The 17,703-nt window shown below is 32.2% G+C and overlaps 1 protein-coding gene and 1 pseudogene across 1 annotated transcript; one reads left to right on the forward strand and one right to left on the reverse strand.

Annotated features, from left to right (window-relative positions):
- The first annotated feature begins 1,675 nt into the window (after positions 1-1,675).
- LOC130945909 (UDP-glycosyltransferase 79B30-like) lies at positions 1,676-2,318 on the forward strand (annotated as a pseudogene).
- A 572-nt stretch (positions 2,319-2,890) lies between these two features.
- On the reverse strand, positions 2,891-7,064 carry LOC130945910 (homeobox-leucine zipper protein ROC2-like). The gene is made up of 7 exons (XM_057874599.1): positions 6,246-7,064; positions 6,054-6,155; positions 5,412-5,612; positions 4,183-4,360; positions 3,647-3,924; positions 3,409-3,504; positions 2,891-3,268 (listed from the first exon to the last, which is right to left on the reverse strand). Exons 1-7 carry the CDS (start codon positions 7,062-7,064, stop codon positions 2,891-2,893), a joined length of 2,052 nt encoding a protein of 683 aa, XP_057730582.1.
- Between the last annotated feature and the right edge of the window lie 10,639 nt (positions 7,065-17,703).

Genomic DNA, 17,703 nt, shown 5'->3' on the forward strand with positions numbered 1-17,703 from the left:
AAAGTCATCATAATATATAGTTATGCCCTCGTCACAATTTGGAATTTGATTACTAATTTGAACACGTTTAATTTTAACTAGATTATGTAATATGATTTTGGAACATATTTGATTATCACATGATTATAACATGAAAATAACTTTGTTTTCGATTTTTGAGTTTGACTCTATAATAATTTTTATTTTGTGTACATTGCTGATATATATATATATACTCTATTTAGTTGTAACAAATTAAAAATCTTCCATGATTGCCAATTCATATATGTAAACGAAAAGAAAAATTTTACTACAAAAATGAACAATTTTAAAAAGTATTATAAAAACGTGAAATTTGAAATTTGTAACTTTGCCAGATGTTAGAATATAATTATGATCAATTAGTATTATTTAGTATATCTAAATATTTATAATAGGAGATTACGGCTTTATTATTACGATTCTCTTGGTACCTATAAATATCCTTTTATATTGTATCATTCTACACAATTTAAATAGACGACTTGAATACACTCAATAATATAACATCCTTTCTCCAGTTAAGTGTCTTGTTTTTAATATGGTATCAGAACTATGGTATCCTCTTTGAAGAGGATAGGTTGTTTTTCTTGCGGTGAAATCATCGTAGTTTTTGCATTTTTTTCTATGTCAATCTTCTTTCTCTTTTGTCACTCCTTTGATGCTTTTTCACATCACAGACTAGCCTATTTTTCTCTGTCTTGTGTTTTTTTTGAGTCGTACGACCAAACACCATTGTCATCCGCTACTTATCTATTCTCATGAAAAAAATCATATAGTTTTCGCTCTCTTTCGATAGTTCCGTCTGCTTTCTCTTGTGGCAGTTTCGTCTGTGTTCTCTCGTAGCAGTTCCGTTTGTGTTCTCTCGTGGCAGTTCCATCTGTGCTTCCTTCCGACAAGCGGCAGTTCTGTCTGTCTGCGCTTCCTCGTTCCTTCAGACAGCGACAGTTTAATCTGCGCTTCCTTTACCCACAGTTCCATCTGCGCTTCCTTCCAATAGGGGCAGTTCCGTCTGCGCTTTCTTCCAACAGTTTCGTCTGCATCCGTCCTATTAGTTTATATATTTTTTTTATTTCCTTGTATTAATTTTTAAATAAGTTTCAAACTCAAGTGAACTTGAGTTTGAGGGGATGATAGAATATAATTAGGATCAATTAGTATTATTTAGTATATTTGAATATTTATTATTACGATTCTCTTAGTACCTATAAATATTCTTTTATATTATATCCTTCTACACAATTTAAATAGACGACTTGAATACACTCAATAATACACAAATTCTTTCTCCAGTTTAGTGTCTTGTTTCTAACATCAACTACAAAACACACATAGGACATGTACTTTTCTCATTTTTTAAATTTAATCAACGAAATCAACACACTGGATGTAGTGTATGTTTAATTTATCATAAATACAAAGAACACTATCTAAGATGTAGTGTTTTATTTGAAAAAAAATTATTAATTAAATGCTAACTTTGTTAAATTAAGTTGTAATTCATCGTTTTTTTTAATAGTTTTAATTTAAATTAATATACTGATGGTGATGTATGTTACCGTCTGATTTACACAGTGAACAACGCTAAGAAAAGGTTTCTTAACAAAGAGGAGGGGTGTTGCGGAGAAGAAGAAATACGGGCTTAATGGGTTAATGGTCAACTCTGCTTTCGGGTCCTCTTTTACGAGAACCAACCAACTCTACTTTGGAGAAAAAATGGGAATCATGGCTCTCAGGCTTCAATGCTAAACATGTAATTTACTGTGCATTGGGAAGTGAATGTCCTTTAAACAAATCTCAATTGCAAGAATTAGTTCTCGGTCTTGAACTAACAGGTTTTCCGTTTCTTGCTGCGCGCAAGCATTATCGGAAGGATTTAAAGAAAGAGTTGAAGGAAGAGGATTTGTGTATGGTGGTTGGGTGCAGCAGCAATCAATTGCTTTTGGGGAACCCTTCTATTGGGTGCTTCATAACACATTGTGGAGCAGCTTCTGTAACCGAAGCGCTCGTGAACCCGTGGCAGCTCGTGTTATTGCCTGGGCCTTATAGTGATCATGCAATTTCTGCGAGGAATTGGAAGAGTAGGTTGAAGGTTGGAATTGAAGTTGAGAAGGGTGAAGAGGATGGTTTGTTTAGCAAAGAGAGTGTGTGCAAAACTGTTGAGATTGTAATGAATGATCAGAATCAAGTTGGAAGACAGGTGAGAGAAAATCATAGCAAAATAAAGAATCTCTTTTTAAGCAATGGTTGAGTCTTCTTGTGTTGATGGTTTTTTTTGTGGGCTTCAGTGTTTGCTTTGAAATTGGAGTAGTTGTTTATGAATAGTGTATTAAGTCTATTAAATTTCCCCAAAACATTAAGTAAACGCAACGGTATATATCAAATTTTAATATGTAGCATTAAGTGACACACTTGCATGCATGAGATGCCACTGTCAAATGTGAGTCCCAATAAATAATACAACAAAAAGAAAAGTCCACTGCCAGCTTTATCTTTTGTAGCTCGTTCAGAACAACCATTGCATGTAATTTCATTGGAGCTTGATCAGACAAATATACACGTCATATATTTTATTCCATCTAATTGAATATTGATCATATTAATTTTTTTTGGCACATATGAAATGTATTTACAATTTAATGTATTTCCATCTAATTTTTAGTGTTTGAACTCGTAATTTTAAAGTTATAAAAAAAACAAGTCGATTATTGTTTCAAGGCTTCCTTTGCAATCATACATATCAATATTCATCTTAAAAATGAAAATATATGCCTAAAAAACCACAACAATTCCATTAAATATTAAACTAAATAGTACAATACAAACAATGATCCCAACGGTTATTTAATGCAAACACAGTCTACCTGAATCATCAATTATACTGCCAATTGTTAGTGTAATTATTATACAACACGGCATCTTTTATACTGGTGACAGTGTCTGAAATAATATTTTTCATGACAATAACTGATTCAAGAGAAAAAAATTGTTTAATGTTGTGACTCTCAATTGTATGAAACGCAATAGTTAAAATGCTTCCACCTTCACCCTTTTCATCAATATAATCACTAGGGAACCCACAAGGAAGGATAGAAAATCCTGATGGAAGGACCATTACCTTGTTAGGGTTTGCTCCATTTGCAAGAGATGACAAAGCAAATTCGTCTAGTGGAGCATAAACAATATAGGACCCTGTTGTGTCTATGTAGCTCTCTTGAATGTAAAAGATCTCAATCTTGTCTTCAGATTTCTGATTCATAATAACAAGTGCAATTAAAATTAATAATAACAACTAAACTCACATTTACTTTACTACAAGTGGCAACACTTGATTAGATGTTAATGTAAAATTAATTTGAACAACAAAAAGAAAAAAGAATTGGTTATTACCATTGCTCGCATTAAAGAAACACGATTCCCTGGATTTGTGCCTTTGTTCATATATGCAAATTCCCGAATTGTAAGATTACGTGAAAGTATATCCCACTAATAATTGTTCAACAAAAGCAGGAAATGTGAAAGATGTTAGAAATTATATTTTACTATATCAAGATTTATATAAATTTTTTGGCTTCTGAAATGATTGCAATTAGAATTTTGGTTAATATATATAGTTGAGGATCTATACCTTGTTTCTTGAATCCTCGTGACGCAAGAAATTGAACAACCGTGATGGTGAGACTTTAAGCCAAAGACAAGTGCTAAACACCACAGTTGTAGCAATAGGTTTCCCAGGATCCTCAATGTTATTCCTGATCATCACCCTCACATCTGAAGAATCAGATTCTGAAGATATTAATGGCATCCATTGATTCGTCATTGAAGCATTGATATCACCACAAAAGGTTCTCACAAGTCTGTCTGCCAGGTTAAGGAAACTTGTCCTTCCAGCTTGTGGTATTATAACTGTGTATATGTTTATTTCATCAAAAAAACAAAAGATAAACATACATAGTTTAAGTAAAAACAGTATCTAAAGTTTAAACTATTAATTAAAATCACATATATATATACACTATCAATACAGTTATTTTCATATAAAATTGATAACTAAAAATTATTAAATAAAAATTTAGTCAAATATATTAAATAATTTATCTATATATACTTGTATCTTAATTAAGAATGATTTGGAAAAAAAAGTTAAGTGCAGTAGATGTTTACCTCCATAATCCACATAAATTGGAGCTGATTTAGCCTCCATAATTTTAGATGATTCAGTGTGCTTAATTATAGAATTAATCCAACGAGTTGCACCAAAACCCAAACCCGTTGTTACTAGTGGCCGGAAATGGTTGCTCAGTTGGCTATGGTCTGCTTCCACATGCTCCACCCATATAACCTAACATCATCAAATTATAGTTTAAAACAAATCAAAATTGCACAAACCTTTTGCTTTACATAATCAACTATGAAGAAGAAAAATTAATTTCATGAGTCATGACTAAGGCCATGTTTCCAAATCTTGTAAAGTTTAAAGGCCAACAGATTAGATTTTTTTTTTTGATAATTTTAACCATCAGTTCAATTTTTTAGTCTATTAACTTAATAACATATTTTTAGTTTACACTTTTAAATATTATTGGCTAATTACTCTTCAAAAATAATAAATTCCGCTAACAAGTTTCCGTTAAAACTAGAACTCGATTTATAATCAAAACTAATAATTATAAGCTAAAAATGAGTTTATAAGAAAAGGCCATATTTTGAAGCTTATAATTTTAAACAAAAGTTTATTCTTTTATAATTATAATGATTTTATCAAATTGATCTTAAATATTAAAAAATCTAAAAAGGATTTTATATCTATTTTTGTAATTGTACCCTTAAAAAGAAGCTTTCTTTATATATTTCAAGCTCAATAAATTATCTTAAAATGACATTTTAGCTAAAATATCCAAACATAAATCAATTGCACATAATTGATTATTTTAGAAAACAATTATACAAAAAAATCATTGAAATAAATTTATTTTCAACATTTCCAACACATCATGAATTTTCATATTAAATGAAAGACGTATAATATCTTTATTTTACTTTATATACTGAATTACTTAATTAAGCTAACGCACTATTATGAATAGAGATAAATAATTATATTATAGAATAAGATGTTAAATATAATGAAATTAGTATATTTTAGAATAAATGAAGTGTTTTATGAATAGTATATGTCCATAATAACTTTTTTAAGTTCCTATACAATGCAACCATTTATGGTAATAAATAAAGTAATAAATGATCAGAATGCATACACTACTAAGCTTGTCATTGGATAGAATAAGAAATTTGTACCATGTCAATTTCCTATTCCATCTAATTATGAAAAACAAGTTTTAATTTAATATATGAAACAAAAGTGAGGACAAGAAATAAAATAAAATGAAAACCTTAGAGAATCCATCTGGCATTGGCCTAATCAAGCAGCCTGATGGTCTTCTTCTGAAATTGGTTGCTAGAGATGGAAAATGCTTCTCAAGGGACACATCAACAACACCCCACATTTCATAAGGTAACTGCTTGCAGTACCTTGCAAAATAGCACTCCCTTGATGGCACAAATGGTGTAGGCAAATGATATTCTGCGAACATCTACCACAACAAAACATGGGACACAAAAAATTAGAATATAACAAGCTTTACTACATTGTTGATTTTGGAAATTTCCTGGACTAGATCTATAATTCATTGACACCTACTCTTTTTGGTTCACAATAATTGTCATTTTAATTTAATGGAGAATAGATACTTGCTCTTTTAACATTAATGCAATTCATATATTAAAGATTTCGTTCAAAGGAGATTTATATAGTTTACTCCAAAAAATGAAGAAATCTTTTGCAAATTCAAATAGATTTGAGAATAGTGAATCTCGTTATATAAATGTTTAACCTTTTCATGCAAACTTTATGGCATGCAAAATTCACATAGTAACTAACTCAAAGGTTCATGGGGTAATGAATTAATAAACTAACAAGATATTACATACTTAGAGAACTAACAATTAAGAATAGACTAACACGCTTAACTTACCACTTGCACTTTTCCATCATAACTTTCTTCCGCTCCATTTGATAAGGTTCCTAGCACCGCTGCCCTGGTGACAATATTGTCGAATGCTTTGGACCATTGATTCTGATGAAATAAAATTAGATAACACGAGTGAGTGTATGTGTGTCAATTCATTGTTTTTTGTAGGGGAAAATGAAGAAATAATAACGTTACCACGTCCATAAGCAAGTGAAGAAGTTTGGTGGAACTGATATCGAGGTACCCCATATCACGTGAAGCTTCAGTTTGAAGAGCTTCCTTGGGAACTCCACTGAGAGATAACGGAACAAGCTCCCTTCCAAACGAGTCAACGGTTGGCAACAAGTACTGGGAAGAAGAAGACTCTTCTTGTCCAACCTCAACAAGCTTCATAATCTCCTTCATCGATTCAATTTCTTGAACCTCACCGAACTGCCTCAAGTACTCGATATCGTTAAGCGTTTCGAACTTCTTGTCCTTCTGCGGCACCCACAAAGGCTGCCCTTCCATGGCTATTTTCGACAATTCATCCATCGCGGACTCAGCAAGGGCTATGATTTCTGACTTTGTTGGCTCTGCGTACATTGACACCACCAAGAGAAGGTCACTTGCTCTGTTGAATCCGCCGCCGCCACACATGTTGCTGTTCATCATGCCTCCCGTTGGGAAAATTGGATCTGATTCTTGACGAGGAAGAGGAGCATTTGCAGAAAAAGAATGAAGGTCATAACTTGCTCCATTGAATCCATCCATGTTGTTCGTGCCTCTGTTTGGGAAACTTGGATCTGATTCATGAATGGGAAGAGGATTTATTGAAGAACAATAAAGGTCTCCATTAAATCTGCCACAGCCGCCGGAGGAAATTTTGCTGTTATCCATGCCTCTATTCGAAAAGATTGGATGTGATGATTCTTGATCACGAGGAGGAGCATTTGCTGAAGAATGATTCCACGGTGTTATTGTTGGAAGTTCAGTTACATTGATGTTCCGTGAACAATCATTCTCACAATCCATGATGACAAAAAAAAAAAATTGGCAAAAGTGCATAGAGCCTTAAAGTCTTGAATCTCGCTGTAACTTATTTTGAAATTTGAATATTCAAAATGAAATTTTTTATTTTAGAAAAAACTTAACTAACACAGTCAAAATACATCTTATTATAAAAGTGAAAACTCAGGTGTAATCAATTTGATTTGATAATTAAGAATGTTAGATGATTTTATTTAACTAATTTGACTAAATTTTTATCTAATAACTTTCAACTATTAACTATTAATTTCATATGAAGTCTACTGCACCTAAATTTTTTTCTATTATAAACTAGAGAAATAAAAATAAAAAGAAAAAGTAACAAAATAAAAATGCAAATTAAAGTACTCAAACACATACTCTACTTATTACTTATTAATACCTATATACTCTCTACTCATGTATTGTTGTAACTCTGCCAATTATTCTCATTCACCAAAAATTTTTACAAAATTAATTTTGTGTATAGACATAATATAATTACATAATATTTAGTATTTATATTTTATGATAATTTTAATTAAATATTTATAATAAATATTTTATTAAAAAATTACATCAAATTTAAGATAATGCTCTCCTGCCTTAATTAAAAAATTCTAAGTTTAAAGAGAGATACAATATAAAATGCTCTAACTAGTTAATTTTTTATTGGTTAATATTAATATATAGTCTATATTATAAGTCTAAATTTTAAATTAATTACTTGCTAGTTGCTAATATCAAACCCTTTATTGGAAGTTTAATTTATAGATAAATGAATTTAGCTTATCTAATTATAATTCAATCTATATATAGTTGTAAAGTTGGATTAACCACATTTAAAATATTTATTTGAAGTAAAATATGATTCGGTTCAAATTAAAGTTTAGACGGTACAAGGTGTACTCTATAATTCTCAAAAGTATAATAATGCAGACTAATTTTAAACTATCATTAAAAAAGAAAAATTATAATTCAAATTAAAATTTTTAACTAACAAACTTGATTTTAGGATTCTGTTACAACAACACAATATAAATTTATATCAAAAAACATAGCTCATTGAATGAGTTTGTTGTGTGAATAATTCAAAAATTAAAAGAAAAATAATTACCATTTAATTATCTAGCACAATTCCTATGGATAATAAATTTCTATTCAATTACCACATCATTTCGTCATCATTCATGGTCATTTGTGGATATATGTGATTGCAAATGAAGACTCTATTTTCACGTTAAATTCTAATACTATTTTTGCAGGTAGATATACAATAAGATTGATCACCATAATAAGATGTGTTCTATAATAATATAATTTAAATGAAATATTCTTCCACGTCCTCTTATGATCATCATAATATTATAACTGCAATTTTTTCCGCTGTTATTATATAGTTAGCATTATTTATATTAATCAACAAATTATATATTTCAACCTACCTAGTATCTAATAATTCATAAACATTTCTTCACAACACTTTTAGGTCCTAGCAAGGTAAAATTATAACAAACACTAATAAAATAAAAATATCATATACAATAAAAATTAAGCTGAAAACGAGTGAATGAACAATTTTATGCTACTTTTTTTAAGAAAAATATTAATCAAAAGAACGAAGGAAGTGAGCCATATGTCCGCGAAGAAAAAAAAAAAGTTTATTTAATAATTAAATAAGAATTGAGTATTTTAGTGCAACAATCCGAGTGAACTTGTATAATAGTGTCACTGTGTATTAGCCTGTAATTGCACATTTTGATGTTATTCGTATGAACTTTGTATAATGTTTTTTTACTTTGAATATGATACTTTATCAAAAAGTTTTCATGTTACTACTACAATTTGTTAAAGAAATTTTAATTTGCATTTCATTTTTTATATATATCCAAGTCTATTTGTGATTAAATTTAGAGTAATAAATAGTCACCAAAAAAATTTAAAGTAACAAATGTGAAGAAGACTATGTATATATATTTTAACGTGTCTAATAATTCATAGCCATTGCTACACAACACTTCTATGTCCTACAAAGACAAAACTATATATACAAGAACAAAAAATTAAACAAATAAAAATATAACAAATATAGTAAGAATTAATCTGAAATAGGATGATACCTATTCATCTCAAAACCTAAGCTTCTTACAAACCAAGTTAGAGTATATAATTACATATGGACGGTGATGATGGAAAATTAAGGAGAACGACTAAATAAGCAATTTTATGTTTTTTTTTTCTTTTTTAAAGAGAAATCCCAAAAATGGAGTGAGTGAGTGAAAGGAGTCTGTGAAAGAAGAAAGAGGGTATGTTTAATAATTAAATTAAGAGTTAGAGTATCTTAGGAAAAGTGGGCAACAATAATTCAACTGACTGTTATATATTGATGCGGCTAATAATAATGTTAAGTTGATGTTGGCTTGTCATTAGGCATAGCATCCAAACATAGAACATCTCATTCTAGATGGAGTACATGATTTTGAAAGAAAACATTCGTGATAAAATATATACATTAACAGTTTAACTATCACATAAAAATATTAAATTTATGAGTTTTGTAATATAAGATAAATAGTTCAAATATTAGTATTTTTGTAGAGGAGATTTTTGTAGAATAAGGAGAATATGAAAAATAAAATACGTTATGAAAAAAATTATATGTTATATAATATTTTTTAGTCTGTCATATATTTATAAGAGAAGTTTGTGAAAAGATATTTGTCAATTAGATATTAAAAAGTGTTAGTGAAAAACTCATCTCTAGAAGCTTACTATAAGTGAAAGTAGTTATGCCCTCAGTCAGTTGTGCCAGCTCACCTCTAATTAGTTAAACTGCTAACTAACTTGTACAGTTCTGATTATCACATTTTATACACACACTCTCACCCAGTATATATGTACATTGATGCCGCACTCTGTAACTATTTATCTATAATCTAATTTTTTTCTCTAACTCATCAATTTACATTGTTCTCTCTACTTCACTGCTTCTTCTGTTTTCTTTGTTCTTCTAGCTAATTCTATTTGATGGTTTCAGTGGCTAAGAGAAGGGGGGTTGAATCTTAGCCCCCTTTTTGCTTGCTAACACTTGCTGGACTTAGAGGAAACTTTTCTGTTTTTAGCTCGTCCCTAGCCACGAGACATTTTCATTTTGTCTCGTCACTTGACACGAGACATTTTTTATTTTTTATCTGAACAGTAAAAACAGAATTGAAGTAGGAAGAGAGAGAAGATTACACCCAGATATATCCTAGTTCAGCTGCTAAGTGCAGTGCAGCCTACATCCAGTCTCCATCACAACAATGATGGAATTTCACTATAATCATCCAGATTACAAATTGTAAAGTGCTAACCCAACTTACAAGGGGATTCCCACAGAATCATGAAACACAACACAGATGTACAAAGGAACTCTAAGACATCTATGGTTTTTTCTTTTAATTTTGCACTCTCTGCCTTTTTCCGCTCTATGGCTTTTTCATACAAACCTCACTGTTTGTATTTTTTCATGAGACTCAAGACATGACAAAATTAAACAGAAAAATTACAAAACAGAAAACTTTGAAGGAGAAGAACATATGTTAGCTCAGGTAGCTCTGAGAACCCTGTGCCTTGCACTCTCACACTGTCTCCTTGCTCCAAACAGTGGTTGTTCTCTCTTTTTAAAGAAGAGGGAAGCCTCCACACTTGAAGCTAACACCCAAACCAACTTCTTCCTCCTTCAAGAAACAGAATCGTTTCTGCCACATAGAGAGAGAAGAGATAACCATGCAAAATCCAACATGCAATTACCTCTAGTTCTTTCTTGATCATCACTCTTCATCAATCTGAGCGCTCTATCCTTGGCTTCCTCTCCAAGATGGATTTCTGGCCCTTGATGCTTCATGATGATGATGACTTCATCTGCTTCAATCTCTGCCTCTTTCATCACTTCGCCACTCTAGCTACTTCCTGTGGTGGTTGAGCAGAATCAAAGACAAGCCATGCTTCAAGAATCTCCCTTGCTGGCCGAATCTTCTTCCTTCTTTTTGAGTATGAAGGATCCGAGATTACCTCACCAAATCTTACCACATTTGGTGATTATCTCAGCCACAACATACTTTTAGTTTTCTTTTTCTTGCCATCATTAACTTGATGGCCTTGATGCATGCAACTTCTTCTTTTTCTTTTTGGTAACTTAGTGTAGCTTCCATGGTTGCTGTGACATGACCGAAGAGAAGAGAGAAAGAGATGAGAGAGAAGAGAGAGGATGAAGAAAAGCAATAAAGTGTGTTTGAATAAATTAATTAAAATCTGTTGCTTTTACTTCCCTTTGATTGAGTAGCGTGTAGCATTGATGATCATCATCATGTCAATCACACTTTCTCTCTCATAGTTTCCATGCATTTATTAACTCCACTTCAAAGAGATTTGAATTCCATCACATGGTATGAGTGGAGTCCGTTGGGAATGTGCAACATAATTAAAGAAATGGGTTTTATTTGTTAAAAGGATAAAGCAATATTGTGTGCCCCATCTCCTTTTGATTTCGGTCCAAGCAAGTTGGTCATTTACCAACAATAAATTTGGGCTTGCACATTTAAATTTGGTCCAACATTATAATGATCAATTCAGCCATACATCATTGAATATTTTTGAATCAATGCTGAATTGATTTAACCAATTGGGCTTAAGTAACAATTTCTAGACCAAATATGATTTCAGCCAACATTATCACAAAGTCTTAAAACCAAGGCTGAATATTTTTGATACAATTGAGCTTGATATATTTTTCTTTTCTTTTCGGCCCAGTAACAATCCTGCATCACAAAATTATTAATTAACATATGTTAAATAAAAATTAAATTAATAATTTTGTAATTAATTATTTCAATAATGTTTGTTCATCATCAAAAATTAAATTAGAGTTTTCCAAACTCATCGATCTCCCCCTTGATGACAAACATTATTAAAATTGAAATGAAAAGAAATTTAAAGATTGAGTAAAGAATACTCCCTTTGAATTTTGAATTTCTCCCCCTTTCTAATTGTCACATGGCTCCCCCTTGATGTATGCTTATTTTACCAAGGGAAGCATTAACCTGTAACAATTTTGAAATCAAGCTTGAAGTAACAATGTTATTCAACATATTAATTTTGAAATGTTGAATGCTTGATTTATGAGCAGATTTGAATGATATACAAAACTCATTTGTTATCAGTAATCTGATTTTCTGCTCAATCTCACAAAATAGTCAACCAAAATATCTTTGAAAAATAAGTTGCTGTTCAATCTGTTTTAAAAACATTTTCCAATCAACAAATCAGAGCAACACAGTTATGGTAGAAAAACATGGCATGATCATTTTAATCACAGCAACTTTCAAAGATTTTATTTCCATATTAATGCTTAAAAGAACTGCCAAAAAAAATAATGTATTCAGTAAGCATGTTTACCAAGATGAATCAGAAGTATGTTCCTAATCAAAAACTTATTCATCAATATAAATCAATTGCTTCCAAACATGCATATTAACAACTAGCAGCCATATTGGAAAAATAAATGTATCACAAGCATTATATCAATAAAATCAGCAATCAGCAAATCATAATTTATAACATGGATAATCATAAATTCACACGGATTTCATTTTCTGTTCCTGTTTTCATGATTTCAATTTTCAGCACTATTTCTCAATTTCAATTTTCAGCACCATTTTTTCCCCTTTTGGCATCAAGGGGCACTGCAAAATAAATAAAAACAACATACAAGAGGCAGAATATTTGTTTTTCACCAAAATACAATGGTCCAGTAAGCACACATGCATTTGAGCAAATGACAATCAAAGCTCAACTCGAAATTAATCCACTAACACAAAGTGCTCAAAACAGAGCCAGATCAGAGCATAAAATAGAGCAAAACAGGTCTGCAAAACAGTGCAACATAACAGTTTCAATTCAGCCTTCCTTTTTTTTTAAAAGAGCGACCCTGCAAAAAAGTGAGGAAAAAATAATGCAGTCCATAATAATTCAAGACAAGTGAAAATAGTTCCTAGAATCAAGGGATTAGATGGAGAGAGGGATTTGATTTGACAATAACCACTTCCAATGAGATTTGAAATGACAATCAAAAGATTTGATCATCATAAAATAAGGAATCAATGAAAACTCAATGATGGGTCAAATTTGATTTTGTGGGGCCCATTAGAAGCAAAGTCTGCGCAGCCTCTCCCTTAATCATAGCTCCTCCAGCATGCCTTGTTTTTATCTCGTCCATTCCTACGAGATAAAACTGGACAGAATCAGAAATTCACAAATTTTCAACATGATTTAAATCAAACATTCCCAAGCTTTTCCTTAACAAACAGAATCTATCTTCACAGAGGGGTTTTGTAAAAATATCAGCAAGTTGTTCTTCAGATTTTACAAATTGAATATCAATAGTACCCTTTTGCACATGTTCTCTAATAAAATGATATTTGATTTCAATGTGCTTTGTTCTTGAGTGCAAAACAGGATTTTTGAAAATATTTATTGCACTCATGTTGTCACAAAATATGGGTATGCTATTGATTTTTAATTTGTAATCTTCCAATTGAGTTTTTAACCAAATTAATTGAGAACAACAAGCAGATGCGGATATATATTCAGCTTCAGCTGTGGATAGAGCCATTGTGGCTTGTTTCTTGCTTGACCACATGTTGAGTGAGCTTCCAAGGAAGCAACACATGCCCGAGGTGCTCCTTCTATCCACTCGATCTCCCGCATAATCTGCATCACAAAACCCTACTGCACAAAAATCATCAGATTTTGGATACCACAAGCCATAATCACATGTTCCCTTAATGTACCTAATGATGCGTTTAACAGCCGATAAATGGGATTTTTTTGGGTGAGATTGAAATCTTGAACATACACCCACACTTTGAACAATATCCGGTCTAGAGGATGTAAGATACATTAGTGAACCAATCATTCCTCTATACCGTGTCTCATCCACATCTAGGCCATCATCATCCTTTTTAAGTTTAGTGTTAGGATGCATTGGTGTTCTCATTGGTTTGGAATTCTCTAAGCCAAATTTCTTTATCAATTCTTTTGCATACTTGCCTTGGTGAATAAAGGTACCACTAGGAGTTTGTTTAATTTGGAGGCCAAGAAAGAAAGTTAGCTATCCCATTAAACTCATTTCAAACTCACTAGTCATGAGTTTTCCAAACTCTTCACACAAGGATTCATTGGCTGATCCAAACACAATATCATCCACATAAACTTGAACAAGAAGGATGTCATCATTAGAAACTTTAATGAACAAAGTAGTGTCGGTGGTTCCCCTTTGAAAATGATTTTCTAATAGGAAGGCACTAAGCCTTTCATACCAAGCTCTTGGAGCTTGTCTAAGGCCATAAAGAGCCTTTGAAAGTTTAAAGACATGATTAGGAAAATCTTTATGTTTAAAACCGGGGGGTTGAGCCACATACACTTCTCTATCAATAAAGCCATTAAGGAAAACACATTTAACATCCATTTGAAACATTTTGAAACCTTTATGGGCAGCATAGGCAAGAAGCAACCTAATTGCTTCCATTCTAGCTACCGGAGCAAAAGACTCATCAAAATCTATTCCCTTTTCTTGATCGTAACCTTGGGCCACTAATCTAGCCTTGTTACGAACAACTTGTCCATCCTCACCAAGTTTATTTTTGAATACCCACTTAGTACCTGTTACCTTCTTACCATCCGGATGAGGTACTAATGTCCAAACCTTATTCTTGTCAAATTGAGCAAGCTCCTCTTGCATGGCCTTGACCCATGATGGATCTTCAATAGCTTGTTTGACATTGTTGGGCTCCATTTGTGACAAGAGAGCAAAGTTGCTAGGTTCGGTTTGCCTTTTGGTGGAGGATCTTGTTGTTACACCTTGAGAGGGATCACCAATGATGAAGTCATGAGGATAACCCCTCATAGACTTCCATTCTCTAGGCTTTCGGACAGGTGTAGAACTTTGATGAACTTCTGGTGGTCTCACTGTTTCAGTTGCTCGTGCCTGCTCAGGAGACAAAATGGAAATGTCTCCTCCAATCTGACGAGATAAAACCGGGCTGACAGATTCTTCATTTTGCACAGATTTGGGATTTTCTTTACATGTTCCATCATCTTCACAATCTGAATCATTATCCTTTACAGTACTGGGAATTAAGTTAGAATCACAAAAAGTAACATGTATGGATTCCTCTATGGTTCTATATTCTTTGAGATAAACTCTATAGGCCTTGCTTGTGGTGGAATATCCAACAAACATTCCTTCATATGATTTTGGATCAAATTTTCCAAGGTTTTCCTTATTGTTAAGAACAAAGCATTTGCATCCAAAAATATGGAAGTACTTAAGATTTGGAGGGGTTCCTTTCCATAGCTCATAAGGAGTTTTCTTTAACCCTTTTCTAATGATTGTTCTATTTAAAATATAACATGCTGTGTTCACAGCTTCAGCCTATAAAAATTTGGGAATTTCATTCTCACATAACATGGCCCTAGTCATTTCTTGAAGGCTTCGATTCCTTCTTTCAACCACCCCATTTTGTTGGGGGGTTCTAGGGCATGAAAAATTATGAGAAATCCCTAAGTCATCACAGAAATTTTCAAAGTCTTGATTTTCAAATTCTCTTCTATGATCACTTCTCAAATGGGCAATTTTCAAATCCTTTTCATTTTGAATTTTCTTGCAAAGGGTAGAGAAGGCATAAAATGCATCATTCTTATGAGCAAGAAAAAGTACCCAACCAAATCTAGAGTAATCATCAACCACCACAAGACCATAATATTTACCTCCCAAACTTTGAGTTCTAGTAGGACCAAAAAGATCAATATGTAACATCTCCAATGGCCTTTTGGTTGAGATCCCATCTTTTAATTTAAAAAAGGATTTTACTTATTTGCCCAATTGGCAAGCATCACAAGTAAGATCCTTATCAAACTTGATGTTTGAAATTCCTCTAACCAAATTCTTTTTGACTAGCTTAGAAATTTGGTACATGCTAGCATGACCCAACTTTCTATGCCAAAGCCATTTTTCAGATTCAAGAGAGGTAAAGCATGTTACATTTTGTTCCTTTAAATCCTCAAGAGTTAATCCATACACATTATTGCATCTTTTAGCTTCAAATAGAACATCCCCAATTTTCTCACAAACAACTAAGCAAACAAGCTTCTTAAAAATAACTTCAAAACCCAAATCATACAATTGACTAACACTAAGTAAGTTATGTTTCAAGCCATGTACAAGAAGGACATCATTTATACAAGATGAGATATTTTTACCCACTTTTCCAACAGCCACTATTTTTCCTTTTGCATCATCACCGAAAGTGACAAATCCTCCATCATATTCATCAAGCTTTATGAAGAAAGTTGTCTTTCCGGTCATATGCCTAGAGCATCCGCTATCCATGTACCACATATTTTCTTTCTTCTTGGATGCTAGGCATACCTACACAATAAGCTCAAGTGACCTTAGGTATCCAAATTTTCTTGGATCCTTTCACGTTAAACCATCTCTTATGTCTCAAATCATTGTAATAAAAAACAACTTTACAAACTTTATCACCAATCATTTTTTCACCAAAGAAACATTGAATAGGAAAGTGTCCACTTCGATTGCATAGCCTACAAAATCTTGGAGTTGCTGTTTTGTTAAAGTAGGTTGGGTCTTGATACTTTGTATCATTGAAGATGAAGCAATGTTTTCAAAATGTGATTTTTCAGATTTATAAAATTCCAACCCAGCTTTATCATAAAGAAGTTTTTGACTAGCCAAGATTTGATTCAAATTTTCAGAACTTTGGGTGAACTTGGCTAAGTCTTCCTTAAGTCTTTTAACCTCTTTGAACAACTCTTCATTTTGCTTAAAACAATTCACATATGCAAGGACAGAATAGTCACTTTCACAGCTTCTAACTTGGGCTTTTAACTGCTTATTCTCTTCCACAAGATCACAAGCAGTTTCGGCCTCTCTTAGTTTTTCTTTGAGAAAATCATTTTCACCTTTAAGAATGAAATTTTGTTGTTCAAGATCTTGATTCTCAGTTAGAAAACATCTTATTTTTTCAGAGAGGTGATCTATCATGAGATGAAGGTCTTCAGTTTCAGGGTTTTGAAAGAATACCTGATCTACCTCATTTGCCATGAGACAAGGCTGTGACTTAGTCTCAGATTCTTCATCATCATCATCTGAGTCATTTTCCAAATCTTCCCATGAAGCCATCAGTCCCTTCTTCTTTCCTTTTTTCGGCTTTTCTTCCTTCTTTAACTTGTGACAATCAGATTTAAAATGCCCCATTTCCTTGCAATTGTAACAGATTACTTTGCTAAGATCTTTCTTCATCCTCCTTGAACTGCTGCCTTTGCCTTTGAGTTTCATCATTTTCCTGAATTTTTTTGCAAACAACACAAACTCATTTTCAAAAGAGTTATCACTGGATTCATCATCCAGAGGGTTAGTCACAGAAGAAAAGGCAATTCCTTTCTTTTTTGAATCCTTTTTCAAATAGGAGTTTTCAAAAGCAAGAAGATTTCCTCTCAAATCATCAAGTGTCATGGAATCTAAGCTACTACTCTCAGAAATAATTAAAGCTTTTGTTTCCCACTCTTTTGTAAGACACCTCAA

The sequence above is a fragment of the Arachis stenosperma genome, chromosome 8 (genome assembly GCF_014773155.1).
Source record: "Arachis stenosperma cultivar V10309 chromosome 8, arast.V10309.gnm1.PFL2, whole genome shotgun sequence".
NCBI lineage: Eukaryota > Viridiplantae > Streptophyta > Magnoliopsida > Fabales > Fabaceae > Arachis > Arachis stenosperma.